Source organism: Panulirus ornatus, chromosome 46 (genome assembly GCF_036320965.1).
Source record: "Panulirus ornatus isolate Po-2019 chromosome 46, ASM3632096v1, whole genome shotgun sequence".
In the NCBI taxonomy this organism is placed as follows: Eukaryota; Metazoa; Arthropoda; class Malacostraca; order Decapoda; family Palinuridae; genus Panulirus; species Panulirus ornatus.
The window spans coordinates 31,620,843-31,643,342 of record NC_092269.1 but is presented as its reverse complement, the minus strand read 5'-3'; the positions used below and the strand labels follow the sequence as shown (position 1 = coordinate 31,643,342).

Below are 22,500 nucleotides of genomic sequence, written 5' to 3'. Positions count from 1 at the left end.
GCTGTCGGGGGTAGAAGACCTCCCAAACCATCGTAAGGTATACGTAAGGTAAGGTCCCAGACCTCCCCAAACCATCGTAAGGTATACGTAAGGTAAGGTAAGGTCCCAGACCTAGCTGTGAGGGGTAGAAGACCTCCCAAACCATCGTAAGGTATACGTAAGGTCCCAGAGCCAACTGTGGGGGGAAGAAGACCTCCCAAAACCATTGTAAGGTATACGTAAGGTAAGGTCCCAGACCTCCCCAAACCATCGTAAGGTATACGTAAGGTAAGATAAGGTCCCAGACCCAGCTGTGGGAAGTAGAAGACCTCCCAAAACCATCGTAAGGTATACGTAAGGTAATGTATACGTATACGACCGTCATTTTGGCCGTCGGTGGAGTGAGTGCATTGCTGAAGGCACGCGTTGGACAGCAGTAGTAAGAATGGTCCTGATTGCAGTAGAAATCGATGGTTTGATAGCACCACACGAGCCGTAGCGCACAGACGTGGTGGTAGACGCCAAGTCGCAGACGTAGATGGTGGATGTAGCTGTCGCAGCGACCGAAGGGGATATGACGCGGGCATGCACACACACACAGCCAGCCAGACAGACCCTTAGCTAGCCATTAGAACCCGATGGCTCTCGCAGATGCCGTGGTTTCCCAGCTATATGGGCCGGAGACAAAGACTGTCGTGTATGTATGTGTGTATGTGTGTGTGTGTGGAAGAGAGGGAGAGAGAGAGGGAGGGGGTGTGCGTGCGTGCGTCCGTCCGTGCGTGCGTCCCCCACAGCTTCGGCCGAGCCCGAGATGCGTACAGTCCCAAGCTCCCTTTTTGGGGAAGATGTGAGAGATGCGATTGGTCCAGGAGATGGAGAGAGAGGGTGTAGAGGGGAAGGGGGAGGTGTGGAGGGGAGAGAGCGAATAAAATTGTGGACACCAGGGAGAGAAGTGGGGTTTGTGTGCTCTCTCGTGTTTATTTTTTTCCCTTCCTTCTCTCTCTCTCTCTCTCTCTCTCTCTCTCTCTCTCTCTCTCTCTCTCTCTCTCTCTCTCTCTCTCCAACCATTCCATGCCTTTCACCCCAACACCTTACTCTCTCTCTCTCTCTCTCTCTCTCTCTCTCTCTCTCTCTCTCTCTCTCTCTCACACACACACAAACACACATCCTTCCTCTACCATTCCATGCCTTTCACCCCCCCCCTCTCTCTCTCTCTCTCTCTCTCTCTCTCTCTCTCTCTCTCTCTCTCCCTCTCCCTCTCCCTCTCCCTCTCTCCTTCCCTCCCTCCCTCTCCCATCCTTCCTCTACCATTCCATGCCTTTCACCCCAACACCTTATACTCTCTCTCACACACACACACAGACACACACACACATACACATACACACACACCCCGCTCTGCCCCCCCCCCCCCTGCCAGCCCTTTGACTGGCATTTAAGAGGGGGCGCTGCCCCCCCTTCTCTCCCTCCTCCTCATCTTATCCCACCAATACCTCTCTGATCTCTTCCACACATCGACCCTGTCGGCTGTGAGGCTAGTCTACATCTGCACAATATATATATCTTTTTTTCCCAGGATAATTTAAGGTTTGGTTCTCTCCCTCACTCTCTCCCACGCGTGTTGATTGGGCCCCACCTACTGTTGTTGACCGGGGGGGTTTAAGTGGTTGTTGGGGGGGAGGGAGGAAGTCTTCTCTTTCCCCCCGTACATTGCAGGGGAGAGCCCTCTGGAAGGAAGAAAGTCGAGGCTCTCCTGGGAAAAAAAAAAGAAAGAAGGAAAGTGGCAGGATAATCGAAGTGCTCTGGGAACTCCTTCCTCTCTCTCTCTCTCTCTCTCTCTCTCTCTCTCTCTCTCTCTCTCTCTCTCTCTCTCTCCCCCGTCGAGTTGGGAGATCCTGGCAACTTCCTGAAGGAGGAGGGCTTGGTAAAAGGCGCGGGCCGTGGGGTTGGGGCGGTGGGGGTGCTCGTTTTCGAGGTTATCAAACTTCAGAGGTGAAGGATTTTTGTTTCTTTCTTTTCTTCTTCTTCTTCTTCTTCTTCTTCTTCTTCGTTTCTTCTTCCTCTTCTTCTTCTTCTTCTTCTTCTTCTTCTTCTTCTTCTTCTTCTTCTTCGTTTTCTTCTTCTTCTTCTTCTTCTTCTTCTTCTTCTTCGTTTTCTTCTTCTTCTTCTTCTTCTTCTTCTTCTTCGTTTTCTTCTTCTTCTTCTTCTTCTTCTTCTTCTTCTTCTTCTTCTTCTTCTTCTTCTTCGTTTTCTTCTTCTTCTTCTTCTTCTTCTTCTTCTTCGTTTTCTTCTTCTTCTTCTTCTTCTTCTTCTTCTTCTTCTTCTTCTTCTTCTTCTTCTTCTTCTTCTTCGTTTTCTTCTTCCTCTTCTTCTTCTTCTTCTTCTTCTTCTTCTTCTTCTTCTTCTTCTTCTTCGTTTTCTTCTTCTTCTTCTTCTTCTTCTTCTTCTTCTTCTTCTTCTTCGTTTTCTTCTTCTTCTTCTTCTTCTTCTTCTTCTTCTTCTTCTTCTTCTTCTTCTTCGTTTCTTCTTCTTCTTCTTCTTCTTCTTCTTCTTCTTCTTCTTCTTCTTCTTCTTCTTCTTCTTCTTCTTCTTCTTCTTCGTTTTCTTCTTCTTCGTTTTCTTCTTCTTCTTCTTCTTCTTCTTCTTCTTCTTCTTCGTTTTCTTTTTATTCTTCGTTTTATGCTTCTTCTTCTTCTTCTTCTTCTTCTTCTTCTTCTTCTTCTTCGTCTTCTTCTTCTTCGTCTTCTTCTTCTTCTTCTTGTTCTTGTTCTTCTTCTTCTTCTTCTTCTTCGTCTTCTTCTTCTTCTTCATATTTTCTTTCACAGTGGGCGTTCTTGAAGACCCCATGTACCATCTGGAGACGTTATTTCATAGACGAAGTATAATTTTTTATTAGGGGGTTGTGGGGGGATGGGAGAATTGGGGGGATATGAAATCGTTTTTTTTTCTTTGTGGGGTTATAGGCGTCCGTGAACGGAAGTGGTATATATATATATATATATATATATATATATATATATATATATATATATATATATATATATATATATATGTACACTTACATACACCATCGCTCACAGTTGGGAAGTCCGAGATGGCGTGGACCCCAAACTTACAGCTCGAAAACAATGCCATACTCACATTACAGGCGCAGAAACCTGGGAAATATTACCCCTTCCCCCACCACAACATCGAAGTGTGTAATGATGACGTAAGACAGGAAACGCCTATGGGACATCCGGGAAACGTGAGCGTCGAACACATTTGCCTTGTATCCATGTATCCATCAGGAACATTCTTGAGTGGCATGAAGGCCTGGTTTAAGAAGGTCCGTGGATCAGGAGTACTTTGACTGTGAGTGAGCCGGGCTGGTGTAGGGCCACTACGTAGGGCTGCCGGGCACGCCCCCAGCTCCCGAAACCTTGGTGGGCCACCGTCCCACCTCAGTGGCTTCTACTCTGGGCTAGACTTCTGACGGAGGAGGAAGAAGAAGGGGGTCGTCTCTCCCCGTAGGATTCTACGCTTTGCGGACGTAGTCTGTTTGTTTATGTTAAATATTCTGTATGCATATCCCCTTCTTGTGACCTCCCGAGAGGGAGGTTAACAATGGCCCACGAAGAGGTCAAACCGGGTCGTATTTGTGTGTGTTGTCTTCTGTATTGGGTACGAAAGCAGTTATCTCTCATGAGGTGTTGACCTCCGTCGGTCTGAAGAGAGAAGTTTACCGAGGGCGATGGCGATGGAGGTCTATGGCGCTCGTCCTCGAAGAGAGAAGTTTACCGAGGGCGATGGCGATGGAGGTCTATGGCGCTCGTCCTCGAAGAGAGAAGTTTACCGAGGGCGATGGCGATGGAGGTCTATGGCGCTCGTCCTCGAAGAAGAGGAGCAGCGGCGTCGTCTGAGGTTGGTTGGGGAACCCGGCCTTCGAACGCAGAAGGAGGCGCCCTAAAGAGAGAGAGGGTGAGGGAGTGTTGGGGCCGGCGCTGCTCCCGTGTATCCTGTATTCCGCGCCTGGAAGGGTAGGAACGTCTCAGCTTTAAAATCTTGGCCAATACATGGCAGTGCCTTCACCTCACCTTTAACGCCGGTCGTGTAGGTGTAGAACCCGAGTTTGCATGTTGGATACTTTTAAAGAATAGCTTCCGTTTTTTTTTAACTTCTGGAGGAGGGAAGGAGGGTCGGAGGGTGGGTGGGTCAGAGAGAGAGAGAGAGGAGGAGAGAGGGAGCGATCGCGAGGGAAAGGGAATAGGGGAATGGATAGAGGGAGACCTTATGGGTTGATAGATATGAGTGGCGAGGACGCTATGGCCCTATGATGGATTGGTATGTTCGGGTCGACAGCCTTTTATTGGTAGGGGGATGGGTTCTGGGACCCTCCCATCCACAACCACGCCACTACGACGTTCTCCTTTGCACATCATCCATTCCCCTCCCCTTCCCATGCCACGAAAGACCACATCATCTCCCCCTAGAAGCAGTATTTAATGTCTTCTTCCCTCCCTCCCTCCCTCCCTCCACACCACAGTTATCTTCCCTCCCTCTCTCCCTCCACACCACAGTCTTCTTCCCTCCCTCCCTCCACACCACAGTTATCTTCCCTGCCTCCATCTCTCCACACCACAGTCTTCTTCCCTTCCTCCCTTCTCCCTCCACACCACAGTCTTCTTCCCTCCCTCCCTTCTCCCTCCACACCACAGTCATCTTCTCTCCCTCCCTCCCTCCACACCACAGTCTTCTTCCCTCCCTCCACACCACAGTCTTCATCCCTCCCTCCCTCCACAGCACAGCCTCCCTCCCTTGAATCGCAGCTCTTTCCTTCTTAGAACATCCCTCCCCCCCCACACCAGAACATCCACCCGCCCTCCCCTACATCCCATTCCACCTGTGTAGTGGGCTGTAGACGCCAGCAGTGTCCTCCTGGGAGGGTACCAGCCCTCCTGACGGAGGGACTTTTTGGAGGCGATGGCCCAAGACCGTCTCACACCCATCTCATTGAAGACCCCAAGCATAGAGGGAGGGTTGTGGAGGTGGGGCCAGAATACATGCATATATGTTCCATCTACATGTGGATCATCCTGAACTCTTTGACTTCAGCCCTACACACACTCTCTCTCTCTCTCTCTCTCTCTCTCTCTCTCTCTCTCTCTCTCTCTCTCTCTCTCTCTCTCTCTCTCTCTCTCTCTCTCTCTCTCTCCTTCCTCTCCCCTTCCTCTGTCTCTCACCGTCTCCTTTCACCTCTCCCTTCCTCGCTTTCTTTCCTCCGTCTCTCTCTCTCTCTCTCTCTCTCTCTCTCTCTCTCTCTCTCTCTCTCTCTCTCTCTCTCTCTCTCTCTCTCTCTCTCTCTCTCTCTCTCTCTCACACACACAGTTTTCACTCACTGTTTGCCTTACCCAAGTCAAAGTCGTCCATTTTTTCGTACGTAACCAGCGCAGCAGCCAAACTGTTCGTTAAATCCTTCCAAAACAAATTTTTTTTTTTTTGATGTGGCGACGCAAATATGTCGCTTCTCTCATCACTAGAATTACGACATATTGATTCCCTCACGTCTCCGACGTACCATGATGTAAAGGCCATCGCAAAAAAAAAAAAAAGGGGGGGGGGTTGTGGGGTTGTGTACGGACCCCCCCCCCCCCCCGTTCGGACCCCCCCTCCTCCCCCCCTCCCCCCTGGGCATCGATTGTGCTTGCCCCCCCTGCCCCCCTCCCTCCCTCTACTTATGGAAGATCCGTATAGATGTCGCCTGTGTTGTCTGGCCCTCGCATCGAAGTGGCCTAGGCTCTTTAGCACCATCATAGTGACGAACAGTGTGTGTGTGTGTGTCTGTGTGTTGTGTGTGTCTGTGTCTGTTTGTCTGTGTGTTGTGTGTGTGTGTGTGTCAGTGTCTCTTTGTCTGTCTGTGTGTTGTGTGTGTGTGTGTCTGTCTGTGTTGTGGGTGTGTCTGTGTCTGTCTGCCTGTCTGTGTTGTGTGTGTATGTGTCTGTCTGTATGGTGTGTGTGTCTCTCTCTGTGTCTGTCTGTCTGTCTGTGTTGTGTGTGTGTGTCTGTGTGGTATGTGTGTGTGTGTATGTGTCTGTCTGTATGGTGTGTTGGTGTGTATGTGTCTGTCTGCCTGTCTGTGTTGTGTGTGTATGTGTCTGTCTGTATGGTGTGTGTGTCTCTCTCTGTGTCTGTCTGTCTGTCTGTGTTGTGTGTGTCTGTGTGTGTCTGTGTGGTATGTGTGTGTGTATGTGTCTGTCTGTATGGTGTGTTGGTGTGTATGTGTCTGTCTGTATGGTGTGTTGGTGTGTATGTGTCTGTCTGTATTGTGTGTTGGTGTGTATGTGTCTGTCTGTATGGTGTGTTGGTGTGTATGTGTCTGTCTGTATGGTGTGTTGGTGTGTGTGTGTCTGTCTGTATTGTGTGTTGGTGTGTGTGTGTCTGTCTGTATGGTGTGTGTGTGTGTCTGTCTGTATGGTGTGTTGGTGTGTATGTGTCTGTCTGTATGGTGTGTTGGTGTGTGTGTGTCTGTCTGTATGGTGTGTTGGTGTGTATGTGTCTGTCTGTATGGTGTGTTGGTGTGTATGTGTCTGTCTGTATGGTGTGTTGGTGTGTATGTGTCTGTCTGTATGGTGTGTTGGTGTGTATGTGTCTGTCTGTATGGTGTGTTGGTGTGTATGTGTCTGTCTGTATGGTGTGTGTATGTGTCTGTCTGTATGGTGTGTTGGTGTGTATGTGTCTGTCTGTATGGTGTGTGTGTGTTTGTCTGTATGGTGTGTTGGTGTGTATGTGTCTGTCTGTATGGTGTGTTGGTGTGTATGTGTCTGTCTGTATGGTGTGTTGGTGTGTATGTGTCTGTCTGTATGGTGTGTTGGTGTGTATGTGTCTGTCTGTATGGTGTGTTGGTGTGTATGTGTCTGTCTGTATGGTGTGTTGGTGTGTATGTGTCTGTCTGTATGGTGTGTTGGTGTGTATGTGTCTGTCTGTATGGTGTGTTGGTGTGTATGTGTCTGTCTGTATGGTGTGTTGGTGTGTATGTGTCCTGTCTGTATGGTGTGTTGGTGTGTATGTGTCTGTCTGTATGGTGTGTTGGTGTGTATGTGTCTGTCTGTATGGTGTGTTGTGTTGGTGGGTGTATGTGTCTGTCTGTATGGTGTGTTGGTGTGTATGTGTCTGTCTGTATGGTGTGTTGGTGTGTATGTGTCTGTCTGTATGGTGTGTTGGTGTGTATGTGTCTGTCTGTATGGTGTGTATGTGTCAGTCTGTCTGTATGGTGTGTGTGTGTGTGTGTGTGTGTCATGTATATTACGTCTGTATCCTTCATAGTGGAGTTGTAATGGTGTATCCAGGTTACATAAGCAGTGGTCAGGGTCTCTAACCCTGGCGATAAGGCCGAGTCTCCCCCTTACCACCTGAGTGTTGGTGACCCTTAGAAGCAAAATTGTTCCGTTAAAGCTTATCGCTTGTGTGCTGGCCCTAGTTACGTGCCAGGTCGTACGGTTAACGACCATTAGGGGGGGTGGGGGGGTGTTTCTGAACTGCGTTACTACTACCCTTGAGCACGGAGTTACGACGCTTGAACACGGACTTACGACGCTTGAACACGAAGTTACGACGCTTCAACACGAAGGCACGACCCTTGAACACGGAAGGCACGAACCTTGAACACGGAAGGTACGACCCTTGAACACGAAGTTACGACGCTTGAACACGAAGTTACGACGCTTCAACACGAAGGTACGACCCTTGAACACGGAAGGCACGACCCTTGAACACGGAAGGTACGACCCTTGAGCACGGAGTTACGACCCTTGAACACGAAGTTACGACGCTTGAACACGGAGTTACGACGCTTCAACACGAAGGTACGACCCTTGAACACGGAAGGCACGACCGTTGAACACGGAAGGTACGACCCTTGAACACGGAAGGCACGACCCTTGAACACGAAGTTACGACGCTTGAACACGAAGTTACGACGCTTCAACACGAAGGTACGACCCTTGAACACGGAAGGCACGACCCTTGAACACGGAAGGTACGACCCTTGAACACGGAAGGCACGACCCTTGAACACGGAAGTTACGACCCTTGAGCACGGAGTTACGACCCTTGAACACGAAGTTACGACGCTTGAACACGGAGTTACGACGCTTCAACACGAAGGTACGACCCTTGAACACGGAAGGCACGACCCTTGAACACGGAAGGCACGACCCTTGAACACGGAAGGCACGACCCTTGAACACGAAGGCACGACCCTTGAACACGAAGGCACGACCCTTGAACACGAAGGCACGACCCTTGAACACGGAAGGCACGACCCTTGAACACGGAAGGCACGACCCTTGAACACGCAAGGCACGACCCTTGAACACGAAGGCACGACCCTTGAACACGAAGGCACGACCCTTGAACACGAAGGCACGACCCTTGAACACGAAGGCACGACCCTTGAACACGAAGGCACGACCCTTGAACACGAAGGCACGACCCTTGAACACGGAAGGCACGACCCTTGAACATGGAAGGCACGACCCTTGAACACGGAAGGCACGACCCTTGAACACGCAAGGCACGACCCTTGGACACGCAAGGCACGACCCTTGGACACGCAAGGCACGACCCTTGAACACGGAAGGCACAACCCTTGAACACGGAAGGCCGACCCTTGGACACGAAGGCATGACCCTTGAACACGAAGGCACGACCCTTGAACACGGAAGGCACGACCCTTGGACACGGAAGGCACGACCCTTGAACACGGAAGGCACGACCCTTGAACACGAAGGCACGACCCTTGAACACGGAAGGCACGACCCTTGAACACGGAAGCACGACCCTTGAACACGGAAGGCACGACCCTTGAACACGGAAGGCACGACCCTTGAACACGGAAGGTACGACCCTTGAACACGAAGGCACGACCCTTGAACACGGAAGTTACGACCTTTGAACACGGAAGGCACGACCCTTGAACACGGAAGGCACGACCCTTGAACACGAAGGTACGACCCTTGAACACGAAGGCACGACCCTTGAACACGGAGTTACGACGCTTGAGCACGGAGTTACGACGCTTGAGTACGGAGTTACGACGCTTAAGTACGGAGTTACGTCGCTTGAGCTCGAAGGCACGACCCTTGAACTCGAAGGTACGACCCTTGAACACGAAAGTACGACCCTTGAAAACTAAGGTACGACCCTTGAACACAAAGGCACGACCCTTGAACACGAAGGCACGAACCTTGAACACAAAGGTACGACCCTTGAACACGGAAGTTACGACCCTTGAACACGGAAGTTACGACCCTTGAACAGGGAAGGTACGACCCTTGAACACGAAGATGGGACTGCCCTTAGGTTCAACCTGCCTTGAACCTGGCCCTTAACCAGGTTAAGGGCCAGGACCATCATTAAGGGCGAGAGTTTATTCATACCACTGGATTAAAGGACCCTTAGGGTAGATTTTTAGGTCACCTTTTTTTTCATAGTGGTTAAAGATGAATCGCCAGTTCGAGAATGATCGTAAAACAGCCCTATTAGAGGCGGGGAATGCTGCGTTGTGGCAGCGGCTCTTCGACTCTATGGCCCATAGGAGTAGCCCCTGCGTGGCATAGCTCTGTAATGAGCCCATGCGTGTACCTTAACGTGGGAGGTCTTCTACCCCCAGAGATGGGTCTGTGACCTTACCTTATGTATACCTTATAGCGGAGGTCTTCTGCCAACACAGATGGGTCTGTGACCTTACCTTATGTATACCTTATAATGGAGGTCTTCTGCCAACACAGATGGGTCTGTGACCTTACCATACCTTATAGTGGAGGTCTTCTGCCAACACAGATGGGTCTGTGACCTTACCTTATGTATACCTTATAGTGGAGGTCTTCTGCCAACACAGATGGGTCTGTGACCTTACCATACCTTACGTAGACTATACAGTGGAGGTCTTCTACCCCCAGAGATGGTTCTATGACCTTACCCATACGATAGAGGTCTTCTACTACCCCCAGAGATGGTTCTATGACCTTACCCTTACGATGGAGGTCTTCTACTACCCCCAGAGATGGTTCTATAGCCTTACCTTACGATGGAGGTCTTCTCCTACCCACAGAGATGGTTCTATAGCCTTACCTTACGATGGAGGTCTTCTACTACCCCCAGAGATGGTTCTATAGCCTTACCTTACGATGGAGGTCTTCTAACACCCCCAGAGATGGTTCTATAGCCTTACCTTACGATGGAGGTCTTCTCCTACCCACAGAGATGGTTCTATAGCCTTACCTTACGATGGAGGTCTTCTCCTACCCACAGAGATGGTTCTATAGCCTTACCTTACGATGGAGGTCTTCTCCTACCCACAGAGATGGTTCTATAGCCTTACCTTAAGATGGAGGTCTTCTACTACCCCCAGAGATGGTTCTATGACCTTACCCTTACGATGGAGGTCTTCTAACAACCCTAGAGATGGTTCTGTGACCTTATTTTACGATGGAGGTCTTCTAACCTCCCCCCTCCCCCCGTACGATGGAGGTCTTCTAACCTCCCCCCCCCCTCCGTACGATCGAGGTCTTCTAACACCCCTCCCCCTCCCCCGTACACAGATGGGTCTGTACAGATATATCTCACGATGGTTTCCATCCCCCCCCCCCCCCGGAACTCGATCTCCCGTGCTGCCCCTCTGCTCAATTGGGCTGTTAGGGGCCGCTGCATGTTTGTGAACCTCGGATTCGTATCGTAAATATCGACCAGTACCTCCCCACTCCCTCCTCCTCTTCCTCCTCCTCCTCCTCTTCCTCCTCCTCTTCCTCTTCCCTCTTCCCTCTCCCTCCCCACTCCCTCCTCCTTCTCCTCCTCCTCCTCCTCCTCCTCCTCCTCCTCCTCTTCCCTCTTCCTTCTCCCTCCTCCTCCTCCTTCTCCCTCCTCCTCCTCCTTCCTCCTCCTCCTCCCCCTCCTCCTCCTCCTCCTACGTCTCCCTCCTCCTTCTCTTCCCTCTCCCCTCTCCTCCTCCTTCTCTTCCCTCTCCCCTCTCCTCCTCCCCCTCCTCCTCCTCTCCCTCCTCCTCCTCCTCCTCCTCCTCTTCTTCTTCCCTCTCTTCCCTCTCCCTCCTCCTCCTCCTCCTCCTCCTCCTCCTCCTCCTCCTCCTCTTCCTACGTCTCCCTCCTCCTTCTCTTCCCTCTCCTTCCTCCTCTCCCTCCTCCTCCTCCTCCTCCTCCTCCTCCTCCTCCTCCTCCTCCTCCTCCTCCTCTTCCTACGTCTCCCTCCTCCTTCTCTTCCCTCTCCCTCCCCCTCCTCCTCCTCCTCCTCCTCCTCCTCCTCCTCTTCTTCTTCTTCCCTCTCCTCCCTCTCCCTCCTCCTCCTCCTCCTCCTCCTCCTCCTCCTCTTCCTACGTCTCCCTCCTCCTTCTCTTCCCTCTCCTTCCTCCTCCTCCTCCTCCTCCTCCTCCTCCTCCTCCTCTTCCTACGTCTCCCTCCTCCTTCTCTTCCCTCTCCCTCCCCCTCCTCCTCCTCCTCCTCCTCCTCCTCCTCCTCCTCCTCCTCTTCCTACGTCTCCCTCCTCCTTCCTCCTCTCCCTCCTCCTCCTCCTCCTCCTCCTCCTCCTCCTCCTCCTACGTCTCCCTCCTCCATCTCTTCCCTCTCCCCTCTCCTCCTCCCCCTCCTCCTCCTCCTCCTCCTCCTCCTCCTCCTCTTCCTACGTCTCCCTCCTCCTTCTCTTCCCTCTCCTTCCTCCTCCTCCTCCTCCTCCTCCTCCTCCTCCCACAGGTGATTGATTGAGGAGGGAGCGATGAAGTGATCTTGTAGCGGTGTTGTGACATGAATGATTTGCCATGGTCGGGTCCTCAGTTGCCATGCCTGTACCACAGGGGCTTTGCCAATTTGCCATGGCTCTATACCACAAGGATGTGCCAGTTTGCCATGGCTCTATACCACAAGGATGTACCACTTTGCCATGGCTCTATACCACAAGGATGTGCCAGTTTGCCATGGCTCTATACCACAAGGATGTGCCAGTTTGCCATGGCTCTATACCACAAGGATGTGGCAGTTTGCCATGGCTCTATACCACAAGGATGTACCACTTTGCCATGGCTCTATACCACAAGGATGTGCCAGTTTGCCATGGCTCTATACCACAAGGATGTGGCACTTTGCCATGGCTCTATACCACAAGGATGTGCCAGTTTGCCATGGCTCTATACCACAAGGATGTACCACTTTGCCATGGCTCTATACCACAAGGATGTGCCAGTTTGCCATGGCTCTATACCACAAGGATGTGCCAGTTTGCCATGGCTCTATACCACAAGGATGTGGCAGTTTGCCATGGCTCTATACCACAAGGATGTACCACTTTGCCATGGCTCTATACCACAAGGATGTGCCAGTTTGCCATGGCTCTATACCACAAGGATGTGGCACTTTGCCATGGCTCTATACCACAAGGATGTGCCAGTTTGCCATGGCTCTATACCACAAGGATGTGGCACTTTGCCATGGCTCTATACCACAAGGATGTACCACTTTGCCATGGCTCTATACCACAAGGATGTGCCAGTTTGCCATGGCTCTATAACCACAAGGATGTACCACTTTGCCATGGCTCTATACCACAAGGATGTGCCAGTTTGCCATGGCTCTATACCACAAGGATGTGCCAGTTTGCCATGGCTCTATACCACAAGGATGTGGCACTTTGCCATGGCTCTACACCACAAGGATGTGGCACTTTGCCATGGCTCTATACCACAAGGATATGCCAGTTTGCCATGGCTCTATACCACAAGGATGTGGCACTTTGCCATGGCTCTATACCACAAGGATGTGGCACTTTGCCATGGCTCTATACCACAAGGATGTGGCAGTTTGCCATGGCTCTATACCACAAGGATGTCAGTTTGCCATGGCTCTATAACCACAAGGATGTGCAGTTTGCCATGCTCTATACCACAAGGATGTGGCCACTTTGCCATGGCTCTATACCACAAGGATGTGGCAGTTTGCCATGGCTCTATACCACAAGGATGTGGCAGTTTGCCATGGCTCTATACCACAAGGATATGCCAGTTTGCCTTAGCTCTATACCACAAAGATGTGCCAGTTTGCCATAGCTCTACCACAAGATGTGCAGTTTGCCATGGCTCTATACCACAAGGATGTGCCAGTTTGCCATGGCTCTTACCACAAGGAATGCCCCAGTTTGCCATGGCTCTATACCACAAGGATGTGCCAGTTTGCCATGGCTCTAATACCACAAGGATGTCCCAAACTTTGCCATGTCTAGGGTGAGGAGGAGTTTTGACACCTGTATTGGTAAAGTTGACACCTGTATTGGTAAGGTTTTGACACCTGTAATGGTATGGTTTGACACCTGTATTGGTAAGGTTTTGACACCTGTATTGGTAAGGTTTGACACCTGTAATGGTATGGTTTGACACCTGTATTGGTAAGGTTTTGACACCTGTATTGGTAAGGTTTTGACACCTGTATTGGTAAGTTTGACACCTGTATTGGTAAGGTTTTGACACCTGTATTGGTAAGGTTTTGACACCTGTATTGGTAAGTTTGACACCTGTATTGGTAAAGTTTGACACCTGTATTGGTAAAGTTTGACACCTGTATTGGTAAGGTTTGACACCTGTAATGGTATGGTTTGACACCTGTATTGGTAAGTTTGACACCTGTATTGGTAAGGTTTTGACACCTGTATTGGTAAAGTTGACACCTGTATTGGTAAGGTTTGACACCTGTAATGGTATGGTTTGACACCTGTATTGGTAAGGTTTGACACCTGTAATGGTATGGTTTGACACCTGTAATGGTATGGTTTGACACCTGTAATGGTATGGTTTGACACCTGTAATGGTATGGTTTGACACCTGTAATGGTATGGTTTGACACCTGTAATGGTATGGTTTGACACCTGTAATGGTATGGTTTGACACCTGTAATGGTATGGTTTGACACCTGTAATGGTATGGTTTGACACCTGTAATGGTATGGTTTGACACCTGTAATGGTATGGTTTGACACATATAATGATATGGTTTGACACCTGTAATGGTATAGTTTGACACCTGTGATGGTCAGGCTTGACCCCTGTATTGGTAAGGTTTGACACGTGTAAGGTTTGACACCTGTAATGGTATGGTTTGACACCTGTAATGGTATGGTTTGACACCTGTAATGGTATGGTTTGACACCTGTAATGGTATGGTTTGACACCTGTAATGGTATGGTTTGACACCTGTAATGGTATGGTTTGACACCTGTATTGGTAAAGTTTGACACCTGTATTGGTAAGGTTTTGACACCTGTAATGGTATGGTTTGACACCTGTAATGGTATGGTTTGACACCTGTATTGGTAAAGTTGACACCTGTATTGGTAAGGTTTTGACACCTGTAATGGTATGGTTTGACACCTGTATTGGTAAAGTTTGACACCTGTATTGGTAAGGTTTGACACCTGTAATGGTATGGTTTGACACCTGTAATGGTATGGTTTGACACCTGTAATGGTATGGTTTGACACCTGTAATGGTATGGTTTGACACCTGTAATGGTATGGTTTGACACCTGTAATGGTATGGTTTGACACCTGTAATGGTATGGTTTGACACCTGTAATGGTATGGTTTGACACCTGTATTGGTAAGGTTTGACACCTGTAATGGTATGGTTTGACACCTGTAATGGTATGGTTTGACACCTGTAATGGTATGGTTTGACACCTGTATTGGTAAGTTTGACACCTGTAATGGTATGGTTTGACACCTGTAATGGTATGGTTTGACACCTGTAATGGTATGGTTTGACACCTGTAATGGTATGGTTTGACACCTGTAATGGTATGGTTTGACACCTGTAATGGTATGGTTTGACACCTGTAATGGTATGGTTTGACACCTGTAATGGTATGGTTTGACACCTGTATTGGTAAGGTTTGACACCTGTAATGGTATGGTTTGACACCTGTAATGGTATGGTTTGACACCTGTAATGGTATGGTTTGACACCTGTAATGGTATGGTTTGACACCTGTAATGGTATGGTTTGACACCTGTAATGGTATGGTTTGACACCTGTATTGGTAAGGTTTTGACACCTGTATTGGTAAGGTTTTGACACCTGTATTGGTAAGGTTTTGACACCTGTATTGGTAAGGTTTTGACACCTGTATTGGTAAGGTTTTGACACCTGTAATGGTATGGTTTGACACCTGTATTGGTAAGGTTTGACACCTGTAATGGTATGGTTTGACACCTGTAATGGTATGGTTTGACACCTGTAATGGTATGGTTTGACACCTGTAATGGTATGGTTTGACACCTGTAATGGTATGGTTTGACACCTGTAATGGTATGGTTTGACACCTGTAATGGTATGGTTTGACACCTGTAATGGTATGGTTTGACACCTGTAATGGTATGGTTTGACACCTGTAATGGTATGGTTTGACACCTGTAATGGTATGGTTTGACACCTGTAATGGTATGGTTTGACACCTGTATTGGTAAGGTTTGACACCTGTAATGGTATGGTTTGACACCTGTAATGGTATGGTTTGACACCTGTAATGGTATGGTTTGACACCTGTAATGGTATGGTTTGACACCTGTATTGGTAAAGTTTGACACCTGTATTGGTAAAGTTGACACCTGTATTGGTAAGTTTGACACCTGTATTGGTAAAGTTGACACCTGTATTGGTAAGGTTTGACACCTGTAATGGTATGGTTTGACACCTGTATTGGTAAAGTTGACACCTGTATTGGTAAAGTTGACACCTGTATTGGTAAGGTTTGACACCTGTAATGGTATGGTTTGACACCTGTAATGGTATGGTTTGACACCTGTAATGGTATGGTTTGACACCTGTAATGGTATGGTTTGACACCTGTAATGGTATGGTTTGACACCTGTATTGGTAAGGTTTTGACACCTGTATTGGTAAAGTTGACACCTGTATTGGTAAGGTTTGACACCTGTATTGGTAAGGTTTGACACCTGTATTGGTAAAGTTGACACCTGTATTGGTAAAGTTGACACCTGTATTGGTAAAGTTTGACACCTGTATTGGTAAGGTTTTGACACCTGTATTGGTAAGGTTTGACACCTGTAATGGTATGGTTTGACACCTGTATTGGTAAAGTTGACACCTGTATTGGTAAGGTTTGACACCTGTATTGGTAAGGTTTGACACCTGTATTGGTAAAGTTGACACCTGTATTGGTAAAGTTGACACCTGTATTGGTAAGGTTTGACACCTGTATTGGTAAAGTTGACACCTGTATTGGTAAGGTTTTGACACCTGTATTGGTAAAGTTGACACCTGTATTGGTAAGTTTGACACCTGTATTGGTAAGGTTTTGACACCTGTATTGGTAAAGTTGACACCTGTATTGGTAAAGTTGACACCTGTATTGGTAAAGTTGACACCTGTATTGGTAAAGTTGACACCTGTATTGGTAAGGTTTGACACCTGTAATGGTATGGTTTGACACCTGTATTGGTAAAGTTGACACCTGTATTGGTAAGGTTTTGACACCTGTATTGGTAAGGTTTGACACCTGTAATGGTATGGTTTGACACCTGTATTGGTAAGGTTTGACACCTGTATTGGTAAAGTTGACACCTGTATTGGTAAGGTTTGACACCTGTAATGGTATGGTTTGACACCTGTATTGGTAAGGTTTTGACACCTGTATTGGTAAAGTTGACACCTGTATTGGTAAAGTTGACACCTGTATTGGTAAAGTTTGACACCTGTATTGGTAAAGTTTGACACCTGTATTGGTAAAGTTTGACACCTGTATTGGTAAAGTTGACACCTGTATTGGTAAAGTTGACACCTGTATTGGTAAAGTTGACACCTGTATTGGTAAAGTTTGACACCTGTATTGGTAAAGTTGACACCTGTATTGGTAAAGTTGACACCTGTATTGGTAAAGTTGACACCTGTATTGGTAAGGTTTGACACCTGTATTGGTAAAGTTGACACCTGTATTGGTAAGGTTTGACACCTGTAATGGTATGGTTTGACACCTGTATTGGTAAAGTTGACACCTGTATTGGTAAGGTTTTGACACCTGTATTGGTAAGGTTTTGACACCTGTATTGGTAAAGTTGACACCTGTATTGGTAAGGTTTTGACACCTGTATTGGTAAAGTTTGACACCTGTATTGGTAAAGTTGACACCTGTATTGGTAAAGTTGACACCTGTATTGGTAAAGTTGACACCTGTATTGGTAAGGTTTTGACACCTGTATTGGTAAGGTTTTGACACCTGTATTGGTAAAGTTTGACACCTGTATTGGTAAAGTTGACACCTGTATTGGTAAGGCTTGACACCTGTAATGGTATGGTTTGACACATATGGTTTGACACCTGTAATGATATGGTTTGACACCTGTATTGGTAAAGTTGACACCTGTATTGGTAAGGATTGACACCTGTAATGGTATGGTTTGACACCTGTAATGGTATGGTTTGACACCTGTATTGGTAAGTTTGACACGTGTAATGGTATGGTTTGACACCTGTATTGGTAAGGTTTGACACCTGTATTGGTAAAGTTTGACACCTGTATTGGTAAAGTTTGACACCTGTATTGGTAAGGTTTGACACCTGTATTGGTAAAGTTTGACACCTGTATTGGTAAGGTTTGACACCTGTATTGGTAAGGTTTGACACCTGTATTGGTAAGGTTTGACACCTGTATTGGTAAGGTTTGACACCTGTATTGGTAGGGTTTGACACCTGTATTGGTAAAGTTTGACACCTGTATTGGTAAGGTTTGACACCTGTAAGGGTAAGGTTTGACACCTGTATTGGTAAGGTTTGACACCTGTATTGGTAAGGTTTGACACCTGTATTGGTAAAGTTTGACACCTGTATTGGTAAAGTTTGACACCTGTATTGGTAAAGTTTGACACCTGTAAAGGTAAAGTTTGACACCTGTAAGGGTATGGTTTGACACCTGTATGGAGATGTGACACCTAGTCGTAATATTGAACACCTGTATAAATAAGATTGACTGTTGTGTTCTTATGATCTAACATCTGTCTCCAACATCTGTGTTTTTAAGACCTCACACATGTGTCTGGAAGATCACACCTGTAGCAGTGATGTCTTACACCTGTGTAGGGGAGATTAACACCTGTCTTCAAAGATCTCGTATAATATTTCACACCTGCAGGTACAATCAGACGTAGACTTTATCGTAGTTCAGACCTGTAAGGTCACTACGATCTTTACATCTGTGATAACGATATATATATATATATATATATATATATATATATATATATATATATATATATATATACACACACACACACACACACATATACCCTAGCTTGAGCCAGGTACCCTACCTCTAGGGGTGGATGAACAGCTGGGTTGACTGTGGACCGACTGCCGCAACCGAGATTCGAACCTATGCGCTCGACCCTTGGCTGCCCGTGGACGCGTCATGGTCAGCAACGCTAACCGCTGCACCGAGGGAGGGAGGGGACTGACTGCCATCTGGTATTGCTATCACCATCATGTTTTCTACATTCGTGATGCGTAGATCCCGTATATTTACGCATGAGGCGTAGATCCCGTATGTTTACGCAAAAGACCTCACATACATGGGTTTGCAATAATCCCGTATATTTATGTATGAGGCGTAGATCCCGTATGTTGAGGCGTAGATCCCGTATGTTTACGCAAAAGACCTCACATATATGGGTTTGCAATATTCCCGTATATTTACGCACGAGGCGTAGGTCCCGTATGTTTACGCAAAAGACCTCACATATATAGGTTTGCATAGATCCCGTATATTTACGCACGAGGCGTAGATCCCGTATGTTTACGCAAAAGACCTCACATATATGGGTTTGCAATACCGTATATTTACGCACGAGGCGTACATCCCGTGTGTTTACGCAAGAGACCACAACACCTGTTTTTGTTTATATCTCACGTGTGTTTGTTAGTCTCACTAAGTAAACTATTTTTTCACATTTGTCGTAAGTTTTTCCTCATTTCTTACACATTTCTCTGGCAGATCCAGCACATATAAACATTGTAAGTGGAACCTGACTCCCCATTTTCTACCTCTCAGGTTACGTCAACGTTGTAGGAGCCATGATTGGAGGAGCGTGTCAGGGAGCCACGCCCACTAGCCTGGCTCAGCCAATTGGACCAGCCCTTCGCCCTCCCTGGCCCTCGGCCTCAATTGAAGGTATGTTTTCGTACTTTGTCTACGATTTTCTTGATGTTAACAGTAAGACCCCGAGTTCGGGCCCCACTCGATAGACGTGTGTGCCAAGCCGTGGCTTCCTTTCGCCTTAGAAAACGAGAAGAAAGAGAAGGAAATTAGGGGAGACTTAAAGAAGTTCTCTCGCGTATTTTCACCCCTTTTTTTCTCTCTCTTTATAGTTCCCTACATTCGTTTTCTGTCTGTAAGGGACGTGATTGGGATTTCGAGAAAGGAAATGGGATATTTAGATTACCTTTTGAAGACTGGAATATCTTTTTTTCATGTTTAAAATCAGTTTAGGTTTTGAAGACTGGTATATATTTTTATATATATAAAATCATATTAGGTTTTGAAGACTGGTATATTTTTTATATATATATAAAATCATATTAGGTTTTGAAGACTGGAATGTTTTTTTTTATGTATAAAATCAATTTAGGTTTTGAAAACTGGATTATGTTTTTTTATGTATAAAATCAGTTTAGCTTTTGAAGACTGGTATATTTGTTTTTTTATGTATAAAATCAGTTTAGGTTTTGAAGACTGGGATATCTTTTTGTTTTTATGTATAAAATCAGTTTAGGTTTTGAAGACTGGTATATCTGTTTTTTTATGTATAAAATCAGTTTAGGTTTTGAAGACTTGTATATCTTTTTTTATGTATAAAATCAGTTTAGGTTTTGAAGTCCGGAATATTTTTTTTTATGTATAAAATCAGTTTAGGTTTTGAAGACTGGAATATGTTTTTTTATTTATATAAAATCAGTTTAGGTTTTGAAGACTGGAATATCTGTTTTTTTTTATGTATAAAATCAGTTTAGGTTTTGAAGTCTATAATATCTTTTTTTTATGTATAGAATCAGTTTAGGTTTTGAAGTCTAGAATATCTTTTTTTTATGTCTAAAATCAGTTTAGGTTTTGAAGACTAGAATATCTTTTGTTTTATGTATAAAATCAGTTTAGGTTTTGAAGACTGGAATGTTATTTTTATGTATAAAATCAGTTTAGGTTTTGAAGACTGGAATATCAGGTTTTTTTATGTATAAAATCAGTTTAGGTTTTGAAGACTGGAATGTTATTTTTATGTATAAAATCAGTTTAGGTTTTGAAGACTGGAATATCAGGTTTTTTTATGTATAAAATCAGTTTAGGTTTTGAAGACTGGAATATCTTTTGTTTTATGTATATAATTAGGTTTTGAAGTCTAGAATATCTTTTGTTTTATGTATATAATCAGTTTAGGTTTTGAAGACTGGAATATCTTTTGTTTTATGTATAAAATCAGTTTAGGTTTTGAAGTCTAGAATATCTTTTTTTTATGTATAAAATCAGTTTAGGTTTTGAAGACTGGAATATCTTTTGTTTTATGTATAAAATCAGTTTAGGTTTTGAAGACTGGAATATCTTTTGTTTTATGTATAAAATCAGTTTAGGTTTTGAAGACTGGAATATCTTTTGTTTTATGTATAAAATCAGTTTATGTTTTCCAAAGTGCTTGAAAGGTTAAGTTGTAGTTATTTATATTTTTCCACATGTCTGGGAAGGGTAAATGATGTATACTTATACTTTTATACTTATACTTTCCCTCGTGTTTGGAAGGCCGAACTGTGAATATATAAGATTTACGAAGTGTTTGAAGGGCTCAGTGATAATTTTTTACCCTTCTAAAGTGTTTGACATTCAAGATGATTACTTATACTTTTCAAAGTGTTTGAAAAGGTGAATGGGCCCTTTGCTTATACTTTGCGAAGTGTTTGAAAGGTGGCCTTTGCTTATACTTTTCAAAGTGTTTGAAATGGTGAATGGCGCCTTTTGCTTATACTTTTCAAAGTGTTTGAAAAAGGTGGAATGGCGCCTTTTGCTTATACTTTTCAAAGTGTTTGAAATGGTGAATGGCGCCTTTTGCTTATACTTTTCAAGGGTCGTACCGTCGAGCTCAAGGGTCGTACCGTCGAGCTCAAGGGTCGTACCGTCGTGCTCAAGGGTCGTACCGTCGTGCTCAAGGGTCGTACCGTCGTGCTCAAGGGTCGTACCGTCGTGCTCAAGGGTCGTACCGTCGAGCTCAAGGGTCGTACCGTCGTGCTCAAGGGTCGTACCGTCGTGCTCAAGGGTCGTACCGTCGAGCTCAAGGGTCGTACCGTCGAGCTCAAGGGTCGTACCGTCGTGGTCAAGGGTCACACTGTCGTGCTCAAGGGTCGTACCGTCGTGCTCAAGGGTCGTACCGTCGTGCTCAAGGGTCGTACCGTCGAGCTCAAGGGTCGTACCGTCGTGCTCAAGGGTCGTACCGTCGTGCTCAAGGGTCGTACCGTCGTGCTCAAGGGTCACACTGTCGTGCTCAAGGGTCGTACCGTCGTGCTCAAGGGTCGTACCGTCGAGCTCAAGGGTCGTACCGTCGAGCTCAAGGGTCGTACCGTCGAGCTCAAGGGTCGTACCGTCGTGCTCAAGGGTCGTACCGTCGAGCTCAAGGGTCGCACTGTCGTGTTCAAGGGTCGTACCGTCGAGCTCAAGGGTCGTACCGTCGTGCTCAAGGGTCGTACCGTCGTGGTCAAGGGTCACACTGTCGTGCTCAAGGGTCGTACCGTCGTGGTCAAGGGTCACACTGTCGTGCTCAAGGGTCGTACCGTCGTGCTCAAGGGTCGTACCGTCGTGCTCAAGGGTCGTACCGTCGAGCTCAAGGGTCGTACCGTCGTGGTCAAGGGTCACACTGTCGTGCTCAAGGGTCGTACCGTCGAGCTCAAGGGTCGTACCGTCGTGCTCAAGGGTCGTACCGTCGTGGTCAAGGGTCACACTGTCGTGCTCAAGGGTCGTACCGTCGTGGTCAAGGGTCACACTGTCGTGCTCAAGGGTCGTACCGTCGAGCTCAAGGGTCGTACCGTCGTGCTCAAGGGTCGTACCGTCGAGCTCAAGGGTCGTACCGTCGAGCTCAAGGGTCGTACCGTCGAGCTCAAGGGTCGCACTGTCGTGTTCAAGGGTCGTACCGTCGTGCTCAAGGGTCGTACCGTCGAGCTCAAGGGTCGTACCGTCGAGCTCAAGGGTCGCACTGTCGTGTTCAAGGGTCGTACCGTCGTGCTCAAGGGTCGTACCGTCGAGCTCAAGGGTCGTACCGTCGTGGTCAAGGGTCACACTGTCGTGCTCAAGGGTCGTGCCGTCGAGCTCAAGGGTCGTACCGTCGTGCTCAAGGGTCGTACCGTCGTGCTCAAGGGTCGTACCGTCGTGCTCAAGGGTCGTACCGTCGTGCTCAAGGGTCGTACCGTCGTGCTCAAGGGTCGTACCGTCGTGGTCAAGGGTCACACTGT

At 47.0% G+C, this 22,500-nt stretch overlaps 1 protein-coding gene across 7 annotated transcripts in view; it reads left to right on the top strand.

The window, feature by feature from the left end:
- LOC139763188 (uncharacterized) overlaps nt 1-22,500 on the top strand; it is a 218,042-nt gene that overhangs the window by 36,967 nt on the left and 158,575 nt on the right. For all 7 annotated transcript variants that reach the window (XM_071688924.1, XM_071688928.1, XM_071688927.1 and 4 more), the window contains exon 3: nt 19,067-19,186. In XM_071688924.1, the coding sequence (XP_071545025.1) occupies nt 19,090-19,186 (97 nt within the window). In that variant the 5' untranslated portion in view covers nt 19,067-19,089. The remainder of the gene's footprint in view (nt 1-19,066; nt 19,187-22,500) is intronic.